The 22990-nt window shown below is 34.3% G+C and overlaps 1 protein-coding gene across 1 annotated transcript in view; it reads right to left on the bottom strand.

The window, feature by feature from the left end:
- Positions 1-656: 656 nt before the first annotated feature.
- LOC145296845 (G-protein coupled receptor 157-like) overlaps positions 657-22990 on the bottom strand; it is a 375495-nt gene continuing 353161 nt past the window's right edge. The window contains exon 5 of the mRNA XM_080142968.1: positions 657-2325. Within this exon, the coding sequence (XP_079999094.1) occupies positions 2053-2325 (273 nt within the window). The 3' untranslated portion in view covers positions 657-2052. The remainder of the gene's footprint in view (positions 2326-22990) is intronic.

Below are 22990 nucleotides of genomic sequence, written 5' to 3'. Positions count from 1 at the left end.
ACGGCTGCTACTATATATATATATATATATATATATATATATATATATATATATATATATATATGTGTGTGTGTGTGTGTGAAAAACGAACATATATTACTCCTATTTCCCTATGACAAGTTGCTAGCTGGGAAGAAGATCTGACGACAACAGAACAGATAACAAGAGAAAAGTATTGCATGGGAGAAAGGTATCATCATAGTAGAACAGATATTACACTATCCGTCTCTAAAAAAGAGAAAGTAATATCTGAGAAGATAGTATTATTACCGCAAAATACATACTAGACTCACCTCTTAAAAAGGAAGAAGTAATGCCTGGGAGGATGATTTCATGATAACAGAACAGATATTACTCTATCTTCCCCCCCCTGAAAAATTGAACAGATATTACTCTATCTCCTCCCCCCCCCCTGAAAAATTGAAAAATAGTAAATTAGTCTGAAATAATATGTAGTAAAATGAAAAGAATGAACAGAAGTGATAGTGTACTTTCGGTTTCAGATATAAAAGTAATATAATATATAAAAGTAATAATCTAGTTTCAACTTTAGACAAACAGATACCAAATCTGCGTTAATATTAGATATTTGTGTTCGTTTCATATGTCGTGCATGATCAGCTTTGCGAATAAATAGAATTTATAAACAATATATATTTTTTAAAAACATTTATTAGAAATAAATAGGTTATTTACAGTTTGTCAGATTCGAGTCATTTTTTTATGTGAATATTTATTTTGATGAGCGCCGTTTTCTGAAAATTAACCTACCTACATTCACCGGAAGTTCTATGTGTTTTATGTTTGTAAGGTGAGTACGATATTAGCCCAAGTAGGAGGGGAATTTCTGTTGCAGTTTGTGACGAAGGCTTTTGGCGTTTAGACAGAAAACACACACACACACACGCACGCACACACACACACACGCACACACGCACACACACACACACACGCACACACACACACGCACGCACGCAGGCACGCACACTCACAGACTGCTACCTGGCCTTTGTAGCAAACAATTGGATAGCATCGACGGTTACTAATGCCAACATAGTATAAACAACAGATGTACTTGCGTTAGTTGCTAAGGAAACTGACAAGATAAGCTTATCTAAGGTGAAAAATCGAAGTATAGTATGCGTATGAATTCTTTTGATGAGGAAGTTATCATCACTTACGTTGTTTTGATTTTGCGCACCTGATGTTAATACATAAGAAATATCAATATATACAATGACCAACTAAAACGATAATCAAATACGATACACCCCAAAATAAGGCCGTAGTCACAGCGGCCGAAAGTAGAAGTATAAATACTACGTTTATGAAAAGCAATGCAAATAATGTACATAATATCTACACATATCGATACAATCGTACAACAACAAATACTAAGTAACTTTCAAGGCAACTTAAAATGATGGTCTCAGCTTTACTGATATTTTGAAGAAGTCTTTTCACAGAACAATTTTTAAAAGAATGTTTAAGAATGTTTGGATTTTAACTTGTAAAAATAATTTTCTTTTGTTAGTTTCATTTTTGAAAATATCACTGAGGTTTTGAAAAAATATTTTGGGACCGTTAGAATGTTAATTTGGTCCTGCTTCGAAAATGTCCACTTCGTTAATGAAATAAAGTGAGTCAGTTCGCTTTTTTATTGTTCAATCTAATAGGATAAATGGTTAAAAACGAAGAAAAATACACACATCACAACCACATTACAATTATCCGGCCGGGTTTCACTTTCTTGAAATCATTTCAAGAATATTCAATTCAATAAAAATAGCAATAGCTTGTTTACGCTACAAGTGCAACATATATTTCTTTTAAAATTAATTGATGTATTACAAAATATTTTGCGTCTTGTTTGAAATTTCTCGAATTTGATTCAATTTTAAAGGAAGCTTTGAACAACTCATCTTATGAGACAGGATTTCCATGTCATAAAACAAGAGTTGAACTTTGTGAAAATAAAATGAAAAGAGCAAAAGGGCGTCGCAGTTACGTAAAAGGTTGTCCCATCCTTTCGTCAGTTGATAGAGGTGCTGCTCAACATTCAAGTATGGGGACTTTTTCACTAGTGCGAATGCTTAGGTTTGTGGCACCCATCGCTTCCTCAAATGACACAGTTGATGCGGCTTCGTACTTTGAATGGAGTTCTGCTACATGCACCGGAAGTCTTCTGCGTTTTATGTTTCGGAGGTGAGTACGGCGTCCGCCCAAGGAGAAGCAGAATTTTCGTTGCAGTTTGTGACGAACGCTTTTGGTACATAGACAGAAGACAAACACATTGACTAAGCCCTGAGCGTTGTCACCGAACGCCTGCAAGACAAAAGAGGATACAAAAAGTTAATTGATTATTCGAGACTGCAGTGCATCTAAAGAAAACAGAGTTAAACAGAGAAAACACGATGATCCCAACCGTACGAAAAAAATATATAATGAAAAATAAACTGATATTTCTCAGTATTCCAAAATAAATGTTTATCGACAAAATTTTTTGTAATCATTATATGCAAATACTTAAACAATACTTGCCCAATATGGGTAAAATTAATTCCCCGCACAAAAACGGTTGCTACACATTTATATCTATTTACGAAGATTAATTTTTTTTTTTACATACGCATCATCACTTATCAAGGCCAAGAGGCCACTCGAGGATAAGGGTTAAAGAGTGTACAGTAGAAATTGGACAATATAGTAACCGTTAGTAATGGAGATTCGGTAAATTTGTTAACTTATATGGAACGGCTCATCCAAAAATTGTTTACGTTAGACTTGAAGACAACCATATTGTAGTAAGCTGGAAAGCAGAAAAATGGAAGACAATTCCATAGGCGTGCAGTTCTAAGAAAGAAGCTGTGCACATGGAATCTACGCTTAGGTTTAGGCACAGCTAAAGAGTGGGGGAAACTAATGATAGTGTTTTCTGCTAGACGGGTGTTTCTTGTGAAAATTTGGCGAGGGGGGATCATAGAATGGAGTTCAGCCGAGCACCTGCCATGAAAATAACGATAAAGCCAAGACAAACTCGCAACATTTCTTCTGTGAGAAAGAGGTTGCAGGGAAGAGAAAAGGACACCCACCAAAAGGCTACGAAGTTTATTTTGAACTCTATCAAGGCAGGATAAGTCCTTTCTAGCAGCTCCTGCCCGGATGTGGGAACAGTACCTGGCTCTTATATAGATGGAGAATTGCATCAGCAGTGAGATATCTACTGGATCGATAGAAAAATCCCACCATTTTTCCAACGGCCTTGGCAACGGATTTAATGTATATGTTTCATTTAAGATCAGGAGTAAAGGTCAAGCCCAGAAGCTTGTCAAAACATGAGGCCTCCCCAAGACTAGAACCTTTCATTTCAATTGATGCCAGATGGGGATCAGAGCGTTGATGATGTAAAAGCTTGGTTTTAGATGCATTAAAAGTAATAAGCCACCTCTTTCCCCATTGTACCACTTGCTCAAGATCAGAGGAGAGAAGACATTTCCAGCTATACCGTAACTGGAGATCTTGTGAAGTAAACCTTTGTGCTATACTCTATCAAAGGCCTTTGATATGTCAAGAACAATTTCCCTAGAAAGGTAGTCTCTGTCGAGAGATTCGCTAATCCTATGAGATAAAACTGTAAGCACATCTGCTGTAGATCTAGCAGAACGGAAACCATATTGCGTGTCACTAAGACGGTTATTTTTGCTAAGATAGTTGATTACTTCTCTAATTAACACAGATTCCAGCAACTTACTCATGACGTACAAGAGACTTATTGGCCTGTACTGTGAGGGAGAGGAGCGATCTCCTGAATTCTTAAATACAGGGCATACTGATGAAATTTTCCAGGGTGACGGGAAGCAATTCTCCTTAAGACAACGTTTAAAAAGTTTTGTAAGGATGGGCGCCAGTTCTGATTGAAGTCTTTTGAGTACTATAATTGGAAAACCGTCAGAGCCGGTCGCTTTACTGGAATCAAGGTTTTTGATTAGCTTGGCAACATCACGTACAGATATTTGTATATCACATAGCATGTTTTGTGATACAGGAGGAAATGCTCGAAGTTGGCAGCCCTGGTCGCAAAGGTTAGAATTAGCTGCAAAGTTCTTGGCCAAGAGTTTGGCTTGGTCTAATGCTGACAAAATTACCTCAGGTCCACTTATGAGAGTTGGAATAGAGCACACGCTTCTGTTCAGGATTCTGTTTGCTATTTGCAAAAACTGGTGAGAACCAAGTGGCTGCCCAGCTACTTTGGACATGACATACAACTCTCTTGCATTCTTTATTACTTTTTTACAGTGGTTGCTGGCAGTTCTGAAAGCGGCTTTAGTCTCAGTACATTTATTACGTTGGAAGCAATGGAAAAAGTGATTTCTCTGCGCACTGGCAGCAGCACATTCCGGAGAGAACCACGGCTGGCTGTTAGGTTTTTGCTGGAGATTTTCGAGAGTATGAAACGGTCTATACCTACAATTAACCATTCTGTCAGGTCTGATACTATAGAGGGCACATCCTTTTTAAACATGGGACGCAGAGGTAGATCTGATATAAATGTGCGGAAGCTGTCCCAGTCAGCCATAGAGTATCGATATACTGTACGATGGAGAGGTACATCTGGGGACTTATTACATTTCGTTTTTATCTTAACTGATACAACTGAGTGGTCGGAAGATCCAAGTGGAGACAGAACAAAAGCTGAACACAGTTCAGGGCAAGTTGTGAGAAAGAGGTCTAGGAGACTTGCATACTGGCCGTCAGTATCCGGAACACCGGTGGGTTCGTTAATAATCTGAGTGAGCTCATAAAGAAATCATAACAGAACCTCCCCTCATCATCGGTTTTGTTTGAGTGAGTTAACCATTCCACATTGTGAACATTAAGGTCTCCACAGATATGAATATTAACTGAAGGATAAGCAGATAGGACGTGGTCAATTTTCTCAGATATGTTTTTAAAGATAGTAACTCCGCTGTTGTGGGGGCGATAGAGTGCAAATATAAATGCAGTAGTTTGAGCTAGTGCAACCCGGAAGCACATATAGGGTAAGTTAGGATCTTCTCTGGAGATGTCCCTACCACATGGAAAGCCATCTTTTATATAGGTACATATTCCATGCTCATGGCGATCTTGGGGGTCAGATTTGGAAGTTAAATTAGAGTATCCTTTAATTACGAACTCATCTAGGGAAATGGTCTGTCCAATGCCAGTTTCACTTAGAAATAATATGTCTGGTTTCATCTCCTGTAATTGGGTTTCAACCTCTGAAAGGTTAGACTGTAGACCCCTGAAGGAAACCTGGTAGTGGGGGTCTACGTTAGAAGTTGGAGATCCAGATTTAATCGTTTGTTTTTTATTGAGACTTTTCAGGATGATGTTTTGGGATTTGTGGACTAGGTCGACAGACATGTCTGAAACAGGGCAGAGAGGGGAAGTAAGAGAGAGATAGAAATGAAGATTTTTTGTAGCACATGAAAAGGTAAAGCCGTAAGAATTACCCACTAATATGGCATCGAGAGGCCCCACCAGAAGCTACTGCATGGTCCAGAATCCATTCACAAAATGACAATACAGCAGCCCCAGTAATTTGCACCTGCTGATAGGACAACCTCCTTAGTGGTTAATCCAAGGTTCGGGTCCCTAACTATCAAGCGGATAACGTCAGCCCAGATAAAACGTTTACCTCCAGCATCCTTACTAGTGACATGGCTACAAGGATAGACATAGAAACAGAAATTATCCAACATCCCTGGCGGCTGTTCATGCAAAATACTGCCAGCCTAGAAAACAGCTTTTTCTTCAACCTTTGTCAGAAAAATCACTCATTAAAAATGAGGACTGAAGGACAAATAAAGAGAAGCGAGAGTAACGGGAGCTGCCGATAACGCATCCACAATGCATTGTCTACTCTCTATTAAAAAAACAACTGAAAATGAAAACAATTGCAAAATCTGTAATGCTATCAACTTGGAAAATATAAACATTTATGGACAGGAAAAATCTATGATAAAAAAATAAAATAAATAAATAAATAAAAAAAAAAATAAATAAAATAAAATATATATTACAAAAGAACTTGCCATATAGATTCGGTACATCTTTCCACGAGAGTAATTAATAAAACAATGAATTAAAAATAAAGATTAAAAACTGAAATAAATATAATATTAGCACTTGCATCTAGAAAAAAAATTACAAAATTAATAACTTTACTGCTATAATAAGACGTCCTTCGCGGCTGCAAATAGGAATAAGATAAAGATATAATGCTACTAAACCTACACCTAAAATTCATAATCGCGTTCTGATCAAATCCAGTACATAATTTTGATTCTAGAAAATGTTTTAAAGTTAAGGCTTGACTTTAATGTTTTAAAGTTAAGGCTTGACATTAAAGGATTTTAAGAAAACAATTGAAATTCATGAAATCTTGCTTTATAGTTTTCTAATAACTATCGCAAAATTTAATGCAAATCTGAAATGTTTAAGTTTTCAAATGGAAAGTAGGAGCTATATTATGCCTCTCTTAACATTTTAATACACTAAAAACTAAAAATTTGGAGAATATTTATTAATTGTTAAAATTTTAAAAATCGGAAGTATCTGAATTTTTACGAAGGCTTTCTATCACCTTTGCATTAAAATAAAACTTAATATAGCCCACAGTTGATAAAAAGACGAGGAATAAATTAAATAAGTAAAGCTTGCCAATAAAATAAATAGATAAGGAATGCGCCACCAGAACAGAAAAACTAACCATAAAGACTTAAAAACGACTACGAGTAAGGTATAATATTACCTCAGATTAAAGCAAACAACTAATAATAACAGCCAATAAATAACCGTCAAGTTAAAATAAAACCGATACCCCCGCTGCGACAGCTTGACCAGACGGGATCGTACTTACCTCCTCTTCCTTCCCTCCTTCCACTCCTACCCCTTTCTTTACCACACCTCCCTCCAACACCTCCACTGTCCACATTCACAAAATATACATCCCTCTTTTCTTTCAGAGCGTCAAACACACCCGAATATATTTCATAAAAAACTATTGAACCTTGATTCACGTTTCAATAACATCTCCTTCCCATGTCTGATGAGGTGAGTCTCTGAATTGAGATTCCGCTGAAACATGTATGCACATATGTAACCAATAATGTTTGTACAATAAACAGACTTTATATCAACTCTCTCCTCCATTGAGCATTATTTAATAATCAGGCGGGTTCCATTGGATTTATATGTAAGAAACCAACTTATACAACTATTATATACATATAATATATATATATATATATATATATATATATATATATATATATACGATGAAAATGTCGATATATATATATATATATATATATATATATATATATATATAGAGAGAGAGAGAGAGAGAGAGAATGACAATGAAATATAACTTTTCTCTGAAATTAAATTGAGCTTCTTAAATAAGGATTGATATATTTAAGAAAATATATTTCTACATATATATATATATATATATATATATATATATATATATATATATATATATATATATATATATATATATACTAGCATGGGTACCCAGCGTTGCCTGGATTGACATGAAGTGCTGTTTGAAGCACACCTGCATACTAACCATTTTCATCATTTCATCATGGGCAACCCACACACAAAAAAAAGAACGGATGAAAACATGTAAATGTAATCGCCCAAAAAAGAAGTATGTGATACGCTCCCAACCAGATATTTCGGCAGAAGGGCTACAAAGAGAAAAAAAACATTCTCCGGATATTGAGCGCTGAAAAGACCTCCCCACCAAAATAATTAAAAATAAATCATTACAACTTTTGTTTCAATAAAAGTAGCAGCGAATACCCATGCAATCGCAAAAAAAGGTCTACCAAAAATTGATTCCAAAAATAATTAAATCAAATTTTTCGTCATTTTATATTTCTAAGGTAATGACCCCCAACCAAATGAATTTGTCATATTTTAGGGTTCGTTCTGTTTATAAAATTGTTAGGTGAAAGTACAGAATGGTCTCATAAAAATTCATTAAATGTATCGTTATTTTGTTTCAAATGTAAAAAAAAAAAAACAAACAAACAAAAAATTGTATTTGTCATGCCCCCCCCCCTCAATCGCCAAACTTGTAAAAATGCTCGAGATGACATGACTGGTTGAACGCTTTGCGGCCAAAAAGTGGATGCTCATTTTACGTTAAAGTTATATAGAAACGTTATCCCCCACGCTAAAATGTTAATTATTTTTTTTCAAAATTTCTTCTTTCATGTTATTTATAAAGGCTGCTTAAACATGTTAGGCCACAAAACAGCAGATTTTAATTTATTTTTAGGGGTTAAACGACGCTGTATCACGTCGTAAAAATTGACCATTTTTAATTTAAGATATTAAATAAATTATAAAAAAAATCTGTTTCGCAGGCAATTTAACACACTTGCTATGGTATAATTATTATAATAAATCCTGGGCAACACCGATTAAATTTTATAAAAAAAAAATGGATGATGGATTTTGCTCATATGGAAAATTGGCCCTTTGTCTGACTAATTCTGCCCTCGTGGGGATGCAAGTAAATGAGGATATTAGTTTAAATTATTTTTCTCGATAAATATGTAAAATCACTCCACTTTCGAAAATTTCTTTAAAATTATCACTTTTAAATGTTTTCGGGGTCGCTAAACACGAAAATAACGTTTAAAATGACGGCAAGTGAGTAGTTTCCAAGATATAAAGAAATGTTAGTTTAATAAAGTGGGGAATCACTTTTTTATAATAATTTAACGTAAAATGAGCACCCACTTTGTAATTATCATTTTTTGGCCGCAAAGCGTTCAACCAGTCATGTCATCTCGAACATTTTTAGGAGGGGGGCTGCCGGTTTATATTTTTCTTTCTTTTTTTGGAGGGGGATATTCGATATAGAACTTGTATAGTTTTTCAACAGGTGCTTCTGCAATGTAATTAGCTGCTTTGACGTAAGTAACGCACCAACATCAACCGAGCAGAAGAACCGTTAAATATTTCACAAGACATTTGGTGGGAGGCGATATAGGGGTGGGGGTGTTGTAGCGGTCACATCCGGTGGCCATAAAGTCGGTGCATTTCTTCATATCCTATAAACTACTTGTTTCCTGGAATTTTTAACGTTAGTGGTAATTTTAAAAGATTTCCCGAGGGTCGAAAGAAAGTCTCCTCCGCCCAAATGAGTGCCACAAAGCGGGTTATCATTTTACGTTAAATTATTATAGAAAAGTGATCCCCCACTTTTTAAACTAAGATGTTTTTCATATCTTGGAAACTATTCGTTTGCCGTAATTTTAAACGTTATTTTCGTTTTTAGCGCCCCCGAAAACCTTTAAAAGCTGTATTTTTAAAGGAATTTTCGAGGGGTGAGTGATTCTTCATATTTACATTTTTCTCTAATATATAAAAAAATGGTTACTCAAACATTAAGAATAAGCGAAAAAAATTTCCTCCGAATTAAAAATAAAAATAATAATTCAGTTTAGAAGAATATTTCGAAATGAAAACAAATCTATTACAGAAAATATTTAATAATGTGCTCCGTTTAAAACAATTTTCAATTAAGCTGTCACAGTTATTTCCCCTTTGGTTTTCTGGTTTAAAAATTAAACGATTTCAGATAAAATAAGTTAAATCAAATATAAATTAAAATTGAAATAAACTAAATAATTAAAAAAAATTAATTAGTACAGTTAAAACAAAACTATTATGTGGGATAAGTAATATAATCGAGCTAATTATTTAAATAGATTAAATTTAATGTGATATGCTAATGCCCGTAACTCAATCAATATAGATGTGGTTTGAAGAATGCTATATATAGAAATTACGTATGAAATTTAATATCTCCGTTGATAGAAGTATCCTATCATGGGCTTAATGTTTTTTGACCAGGAGATGTGTACACACATATGGCTTTATATTTCTTTGGTCATGGGGAGTTGTACAGACAGACACACACACAAACGCTACTACTTTATATATATATATATATATATATATATATATATATATATATATATATATATATGTATATAACTACTTAATTTACTCACATAAAAATAATATACGAAAGTATAGATTTATGCGTAAACTTTAATTATTTACTTCAAAAGTGCTCAATACGTAGGTAGAGCTAGTTAGTAATTTATAAAATATATATGGCGATTAAGCTACACTGAATATACCGCGTTTCATCTACTCTAAGACTCTTCTTTTATAAATTACTATATATATATATATATATATATATATATATATATATATATATATATATATATTTGAATAAGGGAGTAGTCACCAACAATGTGTATTTTTTAACATTATTTTATTATTCCGTGTCTTGGTTTTTCATTGAGAATTATGTTTGGATCATTGTAATAATGTTTTTAAGTCATTGAAATCGTTTTTACGCGCGTTTCAGACGTTCTGTAAAGCGTCCTCGTCAGAAATTATTTTCAAATGTGTTGGAGATGTAAAAATGTCAATTTTCGTGGTTCATTTGAAGCGTTTCCAAGAGGTGGAGGCTTGTAAGTGTTTATTATTCATTGGCATGTTCAATTTTTATTGCTCTTTTATTGGGCTTGTCCAGGTCGCTGACCTGGTTGTAGTCACTCTTTCTTTCTGTTAGTGTTTTTTCTTTTCCTTTAGGGTGGGGTAGTGTGTGTGTGTGTGTCTGTGTGTGTGTTTGTGTGTGTGTGTGCGCGCGTGTGTGCGTGTGTGTTTTGCTTTTATTGGTTTGAGATTGTATATACTGTTTTATAGTATTATGAGGTTATTTTCTTCCTTAGGAAGGTGACTGTGATCCAAGTTCGTTACTAATGTGTATGTGTGAGGAGGGGGGCAGCTCTTCTGAAATTAGGGTAGGGGTGCTTTCATTCTATTTTGGTATTTATTTTTTTGATTCTTGGATTTTAGTATTGTGATTTTTCGTTTTAGTCTTTTCGAGTATTCCTTATATTATGTTTGTTTAGAAAGAGGGGTGTATTTAAAATATGTATAGGGGATTTTTTAATGTTTCTATTTATTTGTTTCCCCATGTGGGTATGGCCAGACCCAGGATCGGTTCTTAGTGTGGGGGAGATTTTGTTCCCCAGAGGGGGGGGGCAATTGGAGGGGGTATAGGTATGGGAAGGGGATGATAGAAGGGATGATGTATATATATATATATATATATATATATATATATATATATATATATATATACAGGGTGACCCAAAAAACACAAAATCAAAAGGTAAATGGAGGCCATCTAGAACATATGCTGAAGAACGAAGAAAAAAGACTCTTGTGTTTTGATGTGATGTTTTGAATAAAATAAACTAGTCATGACCAAAATTTCATTTCATTCGGACAAAACACTAAGAAATGAGTCCTAATTAGAGTTGGGCCTGATTTTTTGGGTCACCCTGTATATATATATATATATATATATATATATATATATATATATATATATATATATATATATATATATATATATATATATATATATAGGTGTGTGCGCGCTCGTAAGTTATCTAATCCTATTTTTTACCTATATATATATATATATATATATATATATATATATATATATATATATATATATATATATATATATAGATATATTCTTATCTAGCTATCTCATTATATTTTTATTTATCTTTAACCAGAGGAGGTCTTTGATGTTTTATGTACTGGAAAGGCTGTTTTTTAATGCTGATTTCGCTCCTCGCAGTGTGTTCATGAATGATTCAGGGTTAGATGTAGGGGAAAGGATGGACTTGGGAGGAGGCTAGTCAACTGAATAGCAGACAGTATCGACGATGAGCGACAATTTCGCAATAAAAACATCATTCAACAAATAAATGAATAATAAGGTCTTATTCTATGATATACGCGAAGGAAACCGTTTCTCATATAAAATGTTTTTCTCTCTCTCTCCCCCCCCTCTCTCTCTCTCTCTTTATATATATATATATATATATATATATATATATATATATATATATATATATATATATATATATATATATATATACCCCTATACTTCGAAATCTGAAAGTATCCTCTTTCCTTCTCCAGCTTCTTTTCTCACAGGAAAAACGTGGCTGGTCTATCCTTACTCTATTATTTTCATGGTAGTCTACTCTCTAATCTCTGTCCCCGCCTGTAAAACATTCACATCAATAACTTGTTTAGCTCTCAATAATTTCACTTCTTCCTATGTTTATCTAGACCAACACGAAACGTGAGCAGAGTTTCTTTAAAAAAAAATGTCTGTGGAATACAATACAATTGGGCTGCTTCCGAGATGACCACAACGTGGGCATTTTTAAGCCTAACAAATTCTGTGTGAACCAAGTCATCAACTTGTGTCTGCCTCACCGTCCATCTGACAAACCCATTAACCTTTATCCTAGCGTGGCTTTCGTATATTGATAGCCGCTGACACATCTGATGCAAAACGACATGTCTGCATGTACTCAAGCTCTTCGTCAGCCAAATCAAACTCAGGCAAAATATTTAAGAAATTACGAAAAGGAACATTTATATAAGGTTTGTAGGGTCGAAAATCCCTTTCTATATCGCAAACTTTGGAAATTAAAAATAAAAATAACAAGGTCAGATAATTCGCAATTAAAAAAAGAACTTCAGGATCATTTATCATGACATCAAATTTAAAATTAGCAAGATTAAAATATTTTTATGCAAAAAAGAAATTTAATTCGGAAAAAAAATAATTATTTTATGTAAATAGTAAATATTTAAATTTAATTTTTCCTTGAATTTTCAACAATTCAATTTATTTTAGTTTTGCTTTCTGATATTCAAATACTATCACATAAAAATTCATAAATTAAAATTTTCAAAAAACAAAAAAAAACATTTTACGTTATACATTTCTTAACTGTTATTTCCATCTAAAAACATTTCTTAACTGTTATTTCCATCTAAAAAACATTTCTTAACTGTTATTTCCATCTAAAAACATTTTATGAATGTTTTATGTAAAGTACTTAGTTTACAAGATGCTTTATTCAATGTATAAATTTATATGTGCATGCCATACTTTATATAACGGTATACAGCTTTTAATGTGAAAACTTAAATTCACGCTAAATTTATCTCTATAGACATGCATAAGATTTCTTTTGTTCCGAAACTAACATTAAATCATGCTTGGCGGTCAAGTAAGGCACTTGATGTTAACAGAGCATTATTGTTTAATCCTAAGACTGAAGCCCTTTATGAGAAAATGACGCAGCGGTTGCATTGCCGCTGTGATAGGAAGATAAGTGTCCGCTAAGCATCTAAGGTACTTACAATCCTCGAATACAGAAATGGAGGATGTGGATAATGACGAAATTATTTATAGACAGTTCGAATGTTGCCGAGAAAATTCGGACAACGAACCTGATTGTCCGGTGTTGGAACAACAATGGGAGATGACGTGGCATGGAAGTTCGGTTTACAAACGAAGTAGGTTTGTGGAAATCATAAGTAGTTAGTGAATAAACAGGAGAACTACCGAAGTTAAATGATAAAGGTAACTCCAGTATCGCATGGTAGTATTGGAATGTGACAAAACAGGGCAATTCAGTCTGGGGCATGGATAATGCCTCTGTCCCTTTTGGTTCTGGTGTCAACCGTAATTGTCTCGAATAATCTAGCCACAAGGGGCTGAGTAGTTAAAAGCTAATTGGTCCGTAAGACTAAGTGTTGAATTAATGTTGTCGCGAATAATCTTGCCGCAAGGGGCTGAGAAGCTAATAGACAAATCGACCGTAGGACCAACCAAGAGGTTATGCTAATTGATTGGTTTGGTCAGGAATTACGGAAAGGAAGTTTTAATCACAGAAAAAAAAAGCTTACTGAGATATCGGCGCGAAAGTCCTATAAAACGAGCACAAGGAGATAAATATTAATTTGTATGACTTGTATGATGGGTAAGAAAGAATCGAAGGTTCTGGCGAAAAATGGGGAAGAATGCACGAGAAAAAAAAACCACGACTTAAAAATAAAGAAACGAATCTTGGAATACAATTAACAGTAATACATATCTGTTATGAAGACTGTCGAGATAAGCAATAAAGTGATGTTATTACTGATAGCAGAATACCAGTTAAGATCTGAGGAAGTTACCGACGCGAGACAACAAACACCAAAGACTGTTCAAGGGAACTCGGATTTGTCTTGCTTCGATTTAACTGACGTTGTTATATGTTGTTAACACACACAACTTAAATCTTGGTTAATAAAGCTGAAACATTTAATTAAGAGTAATTTTACATAAAATAACGTTCTCGCTACTTAAACAGTTAACTGAGTTTTCTCCCCTTTCAACGTATTAAAACGTTGTATTTAAACATTTAAAAAAATTACGCTGGAATTCCATTTTTTCAGCACAAAAATGGAAATTCTGACAAGGACATAGGGTAAAATAAAAAGGCTGAACAAACTATGCACTAATTTGTACTTGACTAATGTTGGGCAAATCGACAGAATACATGCTGCATGCATGACCTTTACTTACCAAGCAGTCAGTTCGTTTGGAAGGACGCAAGGACATTAACACATACCGATATGGGCTGACAAGATATAAAGAATTAGTGATTTTTCTTTCTTTCTCTCCTTCTCCTCCGCAGGTTAATGGTTTGAAACGAAAAGTATATCGAACAAATAGCCCGCTTTCTTCCATCAGATTTGTGTCGAATTTAGTCTTTCTAAACGTACAAGAAACGTTGATTAGCGAACAAGCATTTCTCTGATACGATGACGATAAGAAAATAAAAAAGGCGCGAATAACTATTGTAAACTTTAGTGTTTCTGTAATGAAAACTTAGTTACTGCGTGTATAATAATAACGTACACAACACAATGTGGTAGAAAAACACAAGGAAAAATATGTGAAATTTTGTGGAAAGGAAATATAACTGCGCAGATATTTGCAAACATTGGATTGCCTCAGCCATTCTAAATACTGAATTGGAAATAACCAAATGTGTAGCTGCACAGTCTTGTATTTGAATCGTGTTTATTGAACGTTGCTGCCACTCTCAAATAAATGAACTCAATGCTACACTACTTCTGTCTTAACAGTAATTGTTCTCCTTCGTAAAGTAGTTGATGTCTGTCGCCGGCGGTCATATCGATAAATGGAAAATAAAATGAAAGGGAAACAAAATGAATAAACAGAATAAAATAAGCAGAATATTTCCGTTAACTAAATACACGTCATTGGATGTTTTTGGATTCACAATATGACAAGCATCTTGTAGGGCATATCGTTTCTGTCCTTTGTTATCAATTTAATTTAGACATTTCACTTAGTATCATGAAAAAGTTTATTGAAAAAACAACAACCCAAAAAAAAAACGAATAAGATACAAATATACATAGTAAGTATAGACCAGAGGTTCGCAACGTTATTTTGATTGTTAATTCGGTTCTGCTAAAAAGAATTAATCATTTTACTGGTTCTGAGCGGGTATTCTTCTCGTGTATATATATATATATATATATATATATATATATATATATATATATATATATATATATATATATATATATAAGAGCAAATAGTTAATAAAACATGTTAAAAAACACTTTGAAAAAGACAGAAGTTATCTACCAACCAAAGCCCACCCCGTTGCAGCAAGGTGGTGTTGGTGTGAATATTCCGAGACCAGAATATGTGGAACCGCCTCAGAAAATCTTAGTGAATAGACAGCCTCTAAAGTATGTTAAATCCTTTGCATATCTCGGAAGTAAGGTGAATTCGTCAGCATCACTTGATGATGAGATATTGAGTAGAATTTCAAAGGCGACTGATGTCTTCGACAAACTGCGGTCAAGAGTATGGAATGAAAGAGGTTTCATTCTAAAGACCAAAATCTCAGTTTATCGTGCAGTGATTGTTTCGATACTCCAGTATGGATCGGAAGCCTGGACCCCATACCATAGGCAGATTGAGCAACTGGATACATTCCATAAGCGTTGCCTTCGCAGCATATATGGATTAACATGGAAAGACAACAGCATATATGGATTAACATGGAAAGACAAGGGATTGTGTGCTAGGTGCGGCATTTTAAGTATTGAGGCCTTCCTGATGAAGTCTCAGCTTCGGTGGGCTGGTCACCTTTTTCGCATGGATGAAAACCGTCTTCCTAAGCAACTTCCATACAGTCAACTGAAAGAGGGTAATCGAAATGTGGGTCGTCCATTTCTGAGGTACAGGGATAAGCTGAAAGACAATCTTACGCACGCAGGCCTGAACCCAAAAACCTTTGAAGAAGATGCTGCGGATAGAAAATTGTGGAGGGAAAAATGTTTTGCGGGCATTAACACATACATTGACACACGGCTATCGAATCAAACAAATCTTCGTAGAGCAAGAGTAGGAACAGCACCTTCCCAGCCTGTATCCTGTGAGTCGTGCGGCTTGGTTTGTGGGAGCAGAGCTGGCCTCGTGTCACACATGCGGCACAAACATTCAAGGCAGAGGAAAACAGAGCGAATTTTTGTCCCTGATCCGTCGAACACGATGGGAGAGCCATTATATATATATATATATATATATATATATATATATATATATATATATATATATATATATATATGAGCAAATAGTTAATAAAGCATGTTAAAAAACACTTATTTCATTTGAAAAGGAAACACAAAGTGGATAGTCCTTAATCCGCGGAGTTTCGAAGAAATACATTCCTTCTCTTCGGAGGGTAGGAATTAGCAAAATGCGGGATCGGATTTTGCATGCAAAAGTATTTGATAAAACTGCAAGTAAGTCAAAGATCTTACTTGATAAGAAAAAGTGAAGCAGAGGGAATAGGGTGAAGAAAAAGGTGATTCATATATATATATATATATATATATATATATATATATATATATATTAAAGAGCGCTTATCTTTGTACCATAATGGCAATCCCAAATGCGAATATGTTCCATAAATTTTGAAAGAACTGGCCTAAAACAGCACGAATAAGAAAGTTATAAAATTTTTTTACAAACTTTTTAATAAAATGAATTGTTTTTAGTTTTTATCATTTGTTGCTTCGTTCTCTTAGCACACGTTTCTTTCATTATAACAATAAAAAAAAACTTTTATATACTCGAGATATTGCCACTGAAATATTAGGAACTGCTCTAAACGTAGGTCTAGATTCATAGTTGTTGACATATGTTTGTTCGAATTACACTTAACTTTTTGTATGTTTATACAGTCGTGGAAATAGATAGCAGGTCGGGAATTCCAAAGATCAGAGGAAAGATTTTGTTAAAGTATAAAGTTTTCCGACACCAGAGGACTGTTACAGTAAAAAAACGTAGGACATTGCTAATTGTCAGGTTTGTCGGGGGTGTTTATGTTGAGTGGGTGTGCAAGAAGTTTTGTGGGGCCTATTCCACCGAAGTACTTGTAAAAAGCGCCGGGATATAACATTACCGCGATGTGACGGGGGCTGCGAGTTGCATTCAGTTCAAGAGTAAGAGAGAGAGAGAGAGAGAGAGAGAGAGAGAGAGAGAGTGTGTGTGTGTGTGTGAGAGAGATAGATAGATAGATAGATAGAGAGAGAGAGAGAGAGTGTGTGTGTGTGTGTGTGTGTGAGAGAGAGATAGATAGAGAGAGATAGAGAGAGAGAGAGAGAGAGAGAGAGAGAGAGAGAGAGAGAGAGAGAGAGCGAGCGATTAGTGATTGGTGCATTAGACAAAATATGGCAACAATACTCCATATAGGAGCTTTATAAAGATATAGGAGACTGGCGAGTGAGATCCAACCTTTATTTGTAATAAATCAGGCAGTATTTTCGATGCATTTATGCGTTTGTATGTATTTAATTGTGGTTGTAATAATTTCTTGAATACTTTCATTAATATTTGAATACTTATTTTCTCTTCTTTTTAGACGATTGTTTTAGTTTACAAAAGACAAAAAGTAAAACACGTGCAATTATTATTTTGTGATTTAAATAGTTTTAACGATGAACAAGAAAGAATTGTTAATTTGCTTATTACGCGAATCTCTACATGTGAACAGGCTGGCATGGGTTTGTGGTCATGGTTGCGTAAATTCGCGCGTTTGTCGGTTTCTCTCTCTGGTTTCTACGTTTTAAAAAAAGGTTTCAGTATGTTGTAGACGTCTTTGAAAAATGAACACCTAGAATAGAGCTCACTTTTCATGCATAAATAAACAGCATTTAAATCTCGGTAGTTTACTTAGCCCAGAGTTGGTTCAAATTGTTTTAACTTCCTACTTAATATTCAATACCTACTAAAAGAAGAAATTTTGTGGATTGCGCAACCGCTAGTTCTGTAGAAACCCTTCAAAACACTGCTCCTATTTCATAATGAAATTGAAAGAACCCATATCTTCGCCATCAGCGTGTGTCATGCTACGCTAATTTTTCTTAAAAAGAAATAGTTCTTTACACGCGCTCATTTTGAACGAGAAAGCGACTGCAGTTAAAATACTTTTTCCCTTTTTACAAGGCCGCTGAAGACCACTCATGGATAAGGGTTAAGGAGTGTCAGGTGGTCGGTAAGACAACACCGTAAGCATCGGTAATAGTGGAAATTAGGTAAAAGTTGATTATTTTAGAGGACAGCTCAGCAAAACCTTGTTTAAATTAAACTTGAAAACGAACATGTTGTAGTCATCTAGAAAGCAACCCCACTGTATAGAGTGTCACAGTTTCCCCCAAAAGTTGTGCATGTGAATCTTACTCATATGAGATTCATTATTTTGAGAGGAATAAATTAGCAGTAATCGTCGACAGGTGAGGTGCATACTTGGGTAGAACGAAAAAAGGTGAATGAACGCCTCAGCCTGTTCGTGATTCGAGCCACACATGTTGATGGATAAGACTCGTTAATTATGACTCGCGTGTCAGTTCAAGGAAATGCACAAAATGAAAAATCGTTCGCCTCAAGACATCGTCCGTTTAAAATAAACATTAATGAAACCGTGCGCACACGAAACAAGTCGTGATTTATTTGGAGTGGGAAACGTAAATCGCATGGAAAAAAGCGGAACCTCTCAATTATATATATATATATATATATATATATATATATATATATATATATATATATATATATATATATATATATATATATATATATATATATATACATGCACTTATTATCAAAGTTATTCAATACTTCTCCTACGATCCCATTTTCCAAGTGTTTTCGTGCGCATTTTTCACAACTAATAAAATAATGGATTTCAAAGAATGTTTATAACATAAAAATATTTACTGTTACAAAAGATATTCAACAAATATTCATTTTGTTTTTTAATTCCTGATTATGTTTCTGAATTTTTTAGATGAAAATTTCAAATTCGTGTTATTTGGATTCTTTGAACTACTGATCCAATATATAATTTTCATAAAGCTAATTCTATACCAATTAAGTAGCCGCAGCTTTCCAGGGGGTTTATTCGAACGCTCCGATTACAGCTGCTATCACATTTGTCCCATTTAAACGATAGATTGTACAGTTATACTTTGAATTTAGAATGCCTGCCAATTATTTTTCAAACCATTTTGCATTTAAATTGTAGTCACCATAAATCACGAGAATCTCGATAATTTGGCACATGTCAGCCGTTTCATGGCTTCATGCCATCTATGCACAATGTAGCTGCCATTTATAGATGAAAACCCCAGATGATCTTTCCAATAAGTTACGGAGACATCTCTTTCTTCCTATCTCAGTCATACGTAGAAAATAACAATAACCACTATCTTTATCATCCTATCACTAGTATTATCCGTATTATCGTTCTCTTTACCCTCTTCCTCCTCATCGTCACAATAATAACCCTCCTCAATAATTTCGGCTCCCCATCATCATCGGGAAGGTACTGTGGCTAAACAGTTAACGACGCAGACTGACAACCTGAAGGTGCCAGGTTCGAATATAGTTCGTTGTATAGAAACTTTTTTATTTAGGGATGTGGACAACCACCCCTTCGTGATTCCCGGAAATACCCAGTGTCTTTCTAACTAGAAAAATATCAGAAAAACGAATGCCGATAAAAATCATTTGATTTATTCGAAATGAATGATTCTTAACAATAGTAACAGCAGCATATTAGCCCTTATTATATTATAGTTAAAAGTTGAACAATCTTTATAAATATATATGTAATATGGTAATATGTCCTAAACCCAAAAGATATAAAACACCCACACCCACATATACAAGGTGTAGAACAAAATTTACATTTTGAAGCAGACATTACAGTATATATATATATATATATATATATATATATATATATATATATATATATATATATATATATATATATTTAGTAAGTTATGAAAATATATATGGCAATTAAGCTACACAGAATATTCCGCGTCTCATTCTCGAAATTCTCGTCAGGAGAATGAAACGCGGAATATTCTGTGTAGCTTTATTACCATATATGTTTTCATAACTTACTACCTAGCTCTCCCTATGTATTGAGCACTGTTGAAGTAGATACTGAAAATTTACACATAAAATTATCCGCATAAAAAAGTTATGAAGAGATATAATAATTTATGTATCGTTTTTCAGTATTTACTTCAAGAGCAGTCAATACGTGATTAGGGCTAGGAAATAAGTTACAAAAATATATACGGCAATTAGCCACACAGTGTCTTCCACGGTTCATCTTCATCCTTATGCTAAAGTGTCTTTTAGTCTGACGATTACTGTTACAAAAGATAATCAAAATACATAAAACGTGGAATACTCCGTGTTGCTTACTTGCCATATATATTCATAAATATTGTAATTTGAGAGAGATACATTCACTTTAATTTTAATTTTAAAACCTGCGGTGCGAAAAGGTTGAATATCTATATTTTATACTGGCTTTTCAATACACTAGATTTAGTTTCTATTGTCCATTCATACTCTAGCAAAGCCTATAATTTGACTATATATATATATATATATATATATATATATATATATATATATATACACACAAACATTATATATATATTTATATATATATATACACACACAAACATCATATATATATATATATACACACACAAACATCATATATATATACATATATATATATATATTATATACTAGCGTAAATACCCAGCGTTGCCAGGTCGACATGAAGTTCGGTTGGCCACACCTGCTACACTAAGAATATTGAACAGTTTTTCATTATATGTCAACTCCATAGTTACTCCAACAAAAAAATTCAAAAATAAAAGAACGAATGAAAACACGAAAATGTACCCCCACCCCGAAAAAAACTCTCCACCAGATATTTCGACAGAAGGGATACGAAGACAATCTATTCTTCGAATACTGAGCTCCCTTTTACGATTATATTCCAGTTTAAGCGAATTACTTTTATGCCATCTTAGTCTAGAAAGATTTGTTTATGGGTTTGTTGCAACGAAAACAAACTGCGAATAATTCAGTTTCAAAAATACCTAAATAGAATTTGTGTTAACCGAAATACACATTTTTATGTTATAAAAACGATGAGTTATGGCTTATTGTATTATTAAAAGAAAATAGTTACGATGTCAAAAACATGTGATGAGAAAAAGCTGGTAAAAAATGTAAATGAAGGTTTTTTTTGTTCTTTTGTTTTAAATAAAGAATTGTAGTTGACTTGGATTGTTTGTTTGTTTTAAAATAAAAACCCACTTGACTACAACGTTAATTGCGAAATCACGGAAATCATTTTGTTAAAACTGTTGTGTCGTGGAACAACAGTGAAAATAAGAACAATGAAGTCGAGGTTCGGTTAAGGAACAAGTGTATTAACGATAATGTACAAAAATAGGAAAGCGTGTATATCTGCTGGGCACTCGGCTAGCAGTGGAAGTGCAGTCGCATTTCTCTCACCGGTGTTGGAATTACTAGCGCTATTTATAGTGTTAATCGGTGTAAATTTCTCTGTTCAAGGAAAGCCGGTATAACACACCCCACTTTGAAAATATCCCGTCTGGGATTAATAACATTTTTGTTTTGGGTTCACCCGAATCAATTCTGTTGATTTCCGTTTTCTGCTTGATCTTCTGTTCTCCGGAGCTGTCTCTGGTATGGGCACGTGAAAAGTATCAAACACTGTGTCCATGATGTCCTCCTCGGGCGACCTGGTCACCTCACTGTTCGAGTATCTTTTCCGAATTTGGTTAGTGTGACGTTTGTACACGAAGTCTAGCCTCTTAACCATGTAGACCATGTTGCCTATTTGTTTCTCAACAATACCGGATTCCCAGAAAGTCTTATTATTTTTGTGAATCTTGTAGAAGACTCTTTCGCCAACTTTATACGTTTTTTTTTTGTTATCGGTTTTTTGAGGTTTGGCCTATCCTGATTTGGTAACAACTTGTGAAAAATTGATCTAACCTTGCGTCCGAACATAACCTCAGTAGGTGTCTTCAACATTTCGATATTTGCATTCGAAGTGACTCTGTAGACTTGTAAAAACTGTGTGATTGACTTATCCGTCGGCGACCCACTAGCTTTTTTCAGAGCTCTCTTGAACGTATTAACTAATTTCTCTGCTTGTCCATTACTTCTTGGGTGGTATGGCGGAATTGTTGGTGATCCTCGCAAAAATGTTTAAATTCGGTAGACGTAAATTACGTTCCATTGTCTGTAACAATGCAGTCTACTACTACTACTACTACTACTACTACTACTACTACTACTACTACTACTACTACTACTACCAAACCTAGCGAATAGTTCATACAGGAAGTTGATAGTTACCTCGGATGTGGGATTCTTACAATTTAATACTTCCGGCCATTTAGATAGGCTGTCTATGTTCTTTATCCAGTTCGTTATTTTTATCCTTTCATTCGTGCGTATAATAAATTCGTCCACCTCTGCGTTACTCTTAATCTCATCAAGCGTTACTGGAAGTTCTCTTATTGTGTCACATATCCTCCAATGGTTCTTTCTGCGTATGTA

This window comes from Euprymna scolopes, chromosome 17, assembly GCF_053919585.1.
Source record: "Euprymna scolopes isolate OS-2025 chromosome 17, ASM5391958v1, whole genome shotgun sequence".
Taxonomy (NCBI): Eukaryota; Metazoa; Mollusca; class Cephalopoda; order Sepiida; family Sepiolidae; genus Euprymna; species Euprymna scolopes.
This window is presented reverse-complemented; position numbering and strand designations above follow the sequence as displayed.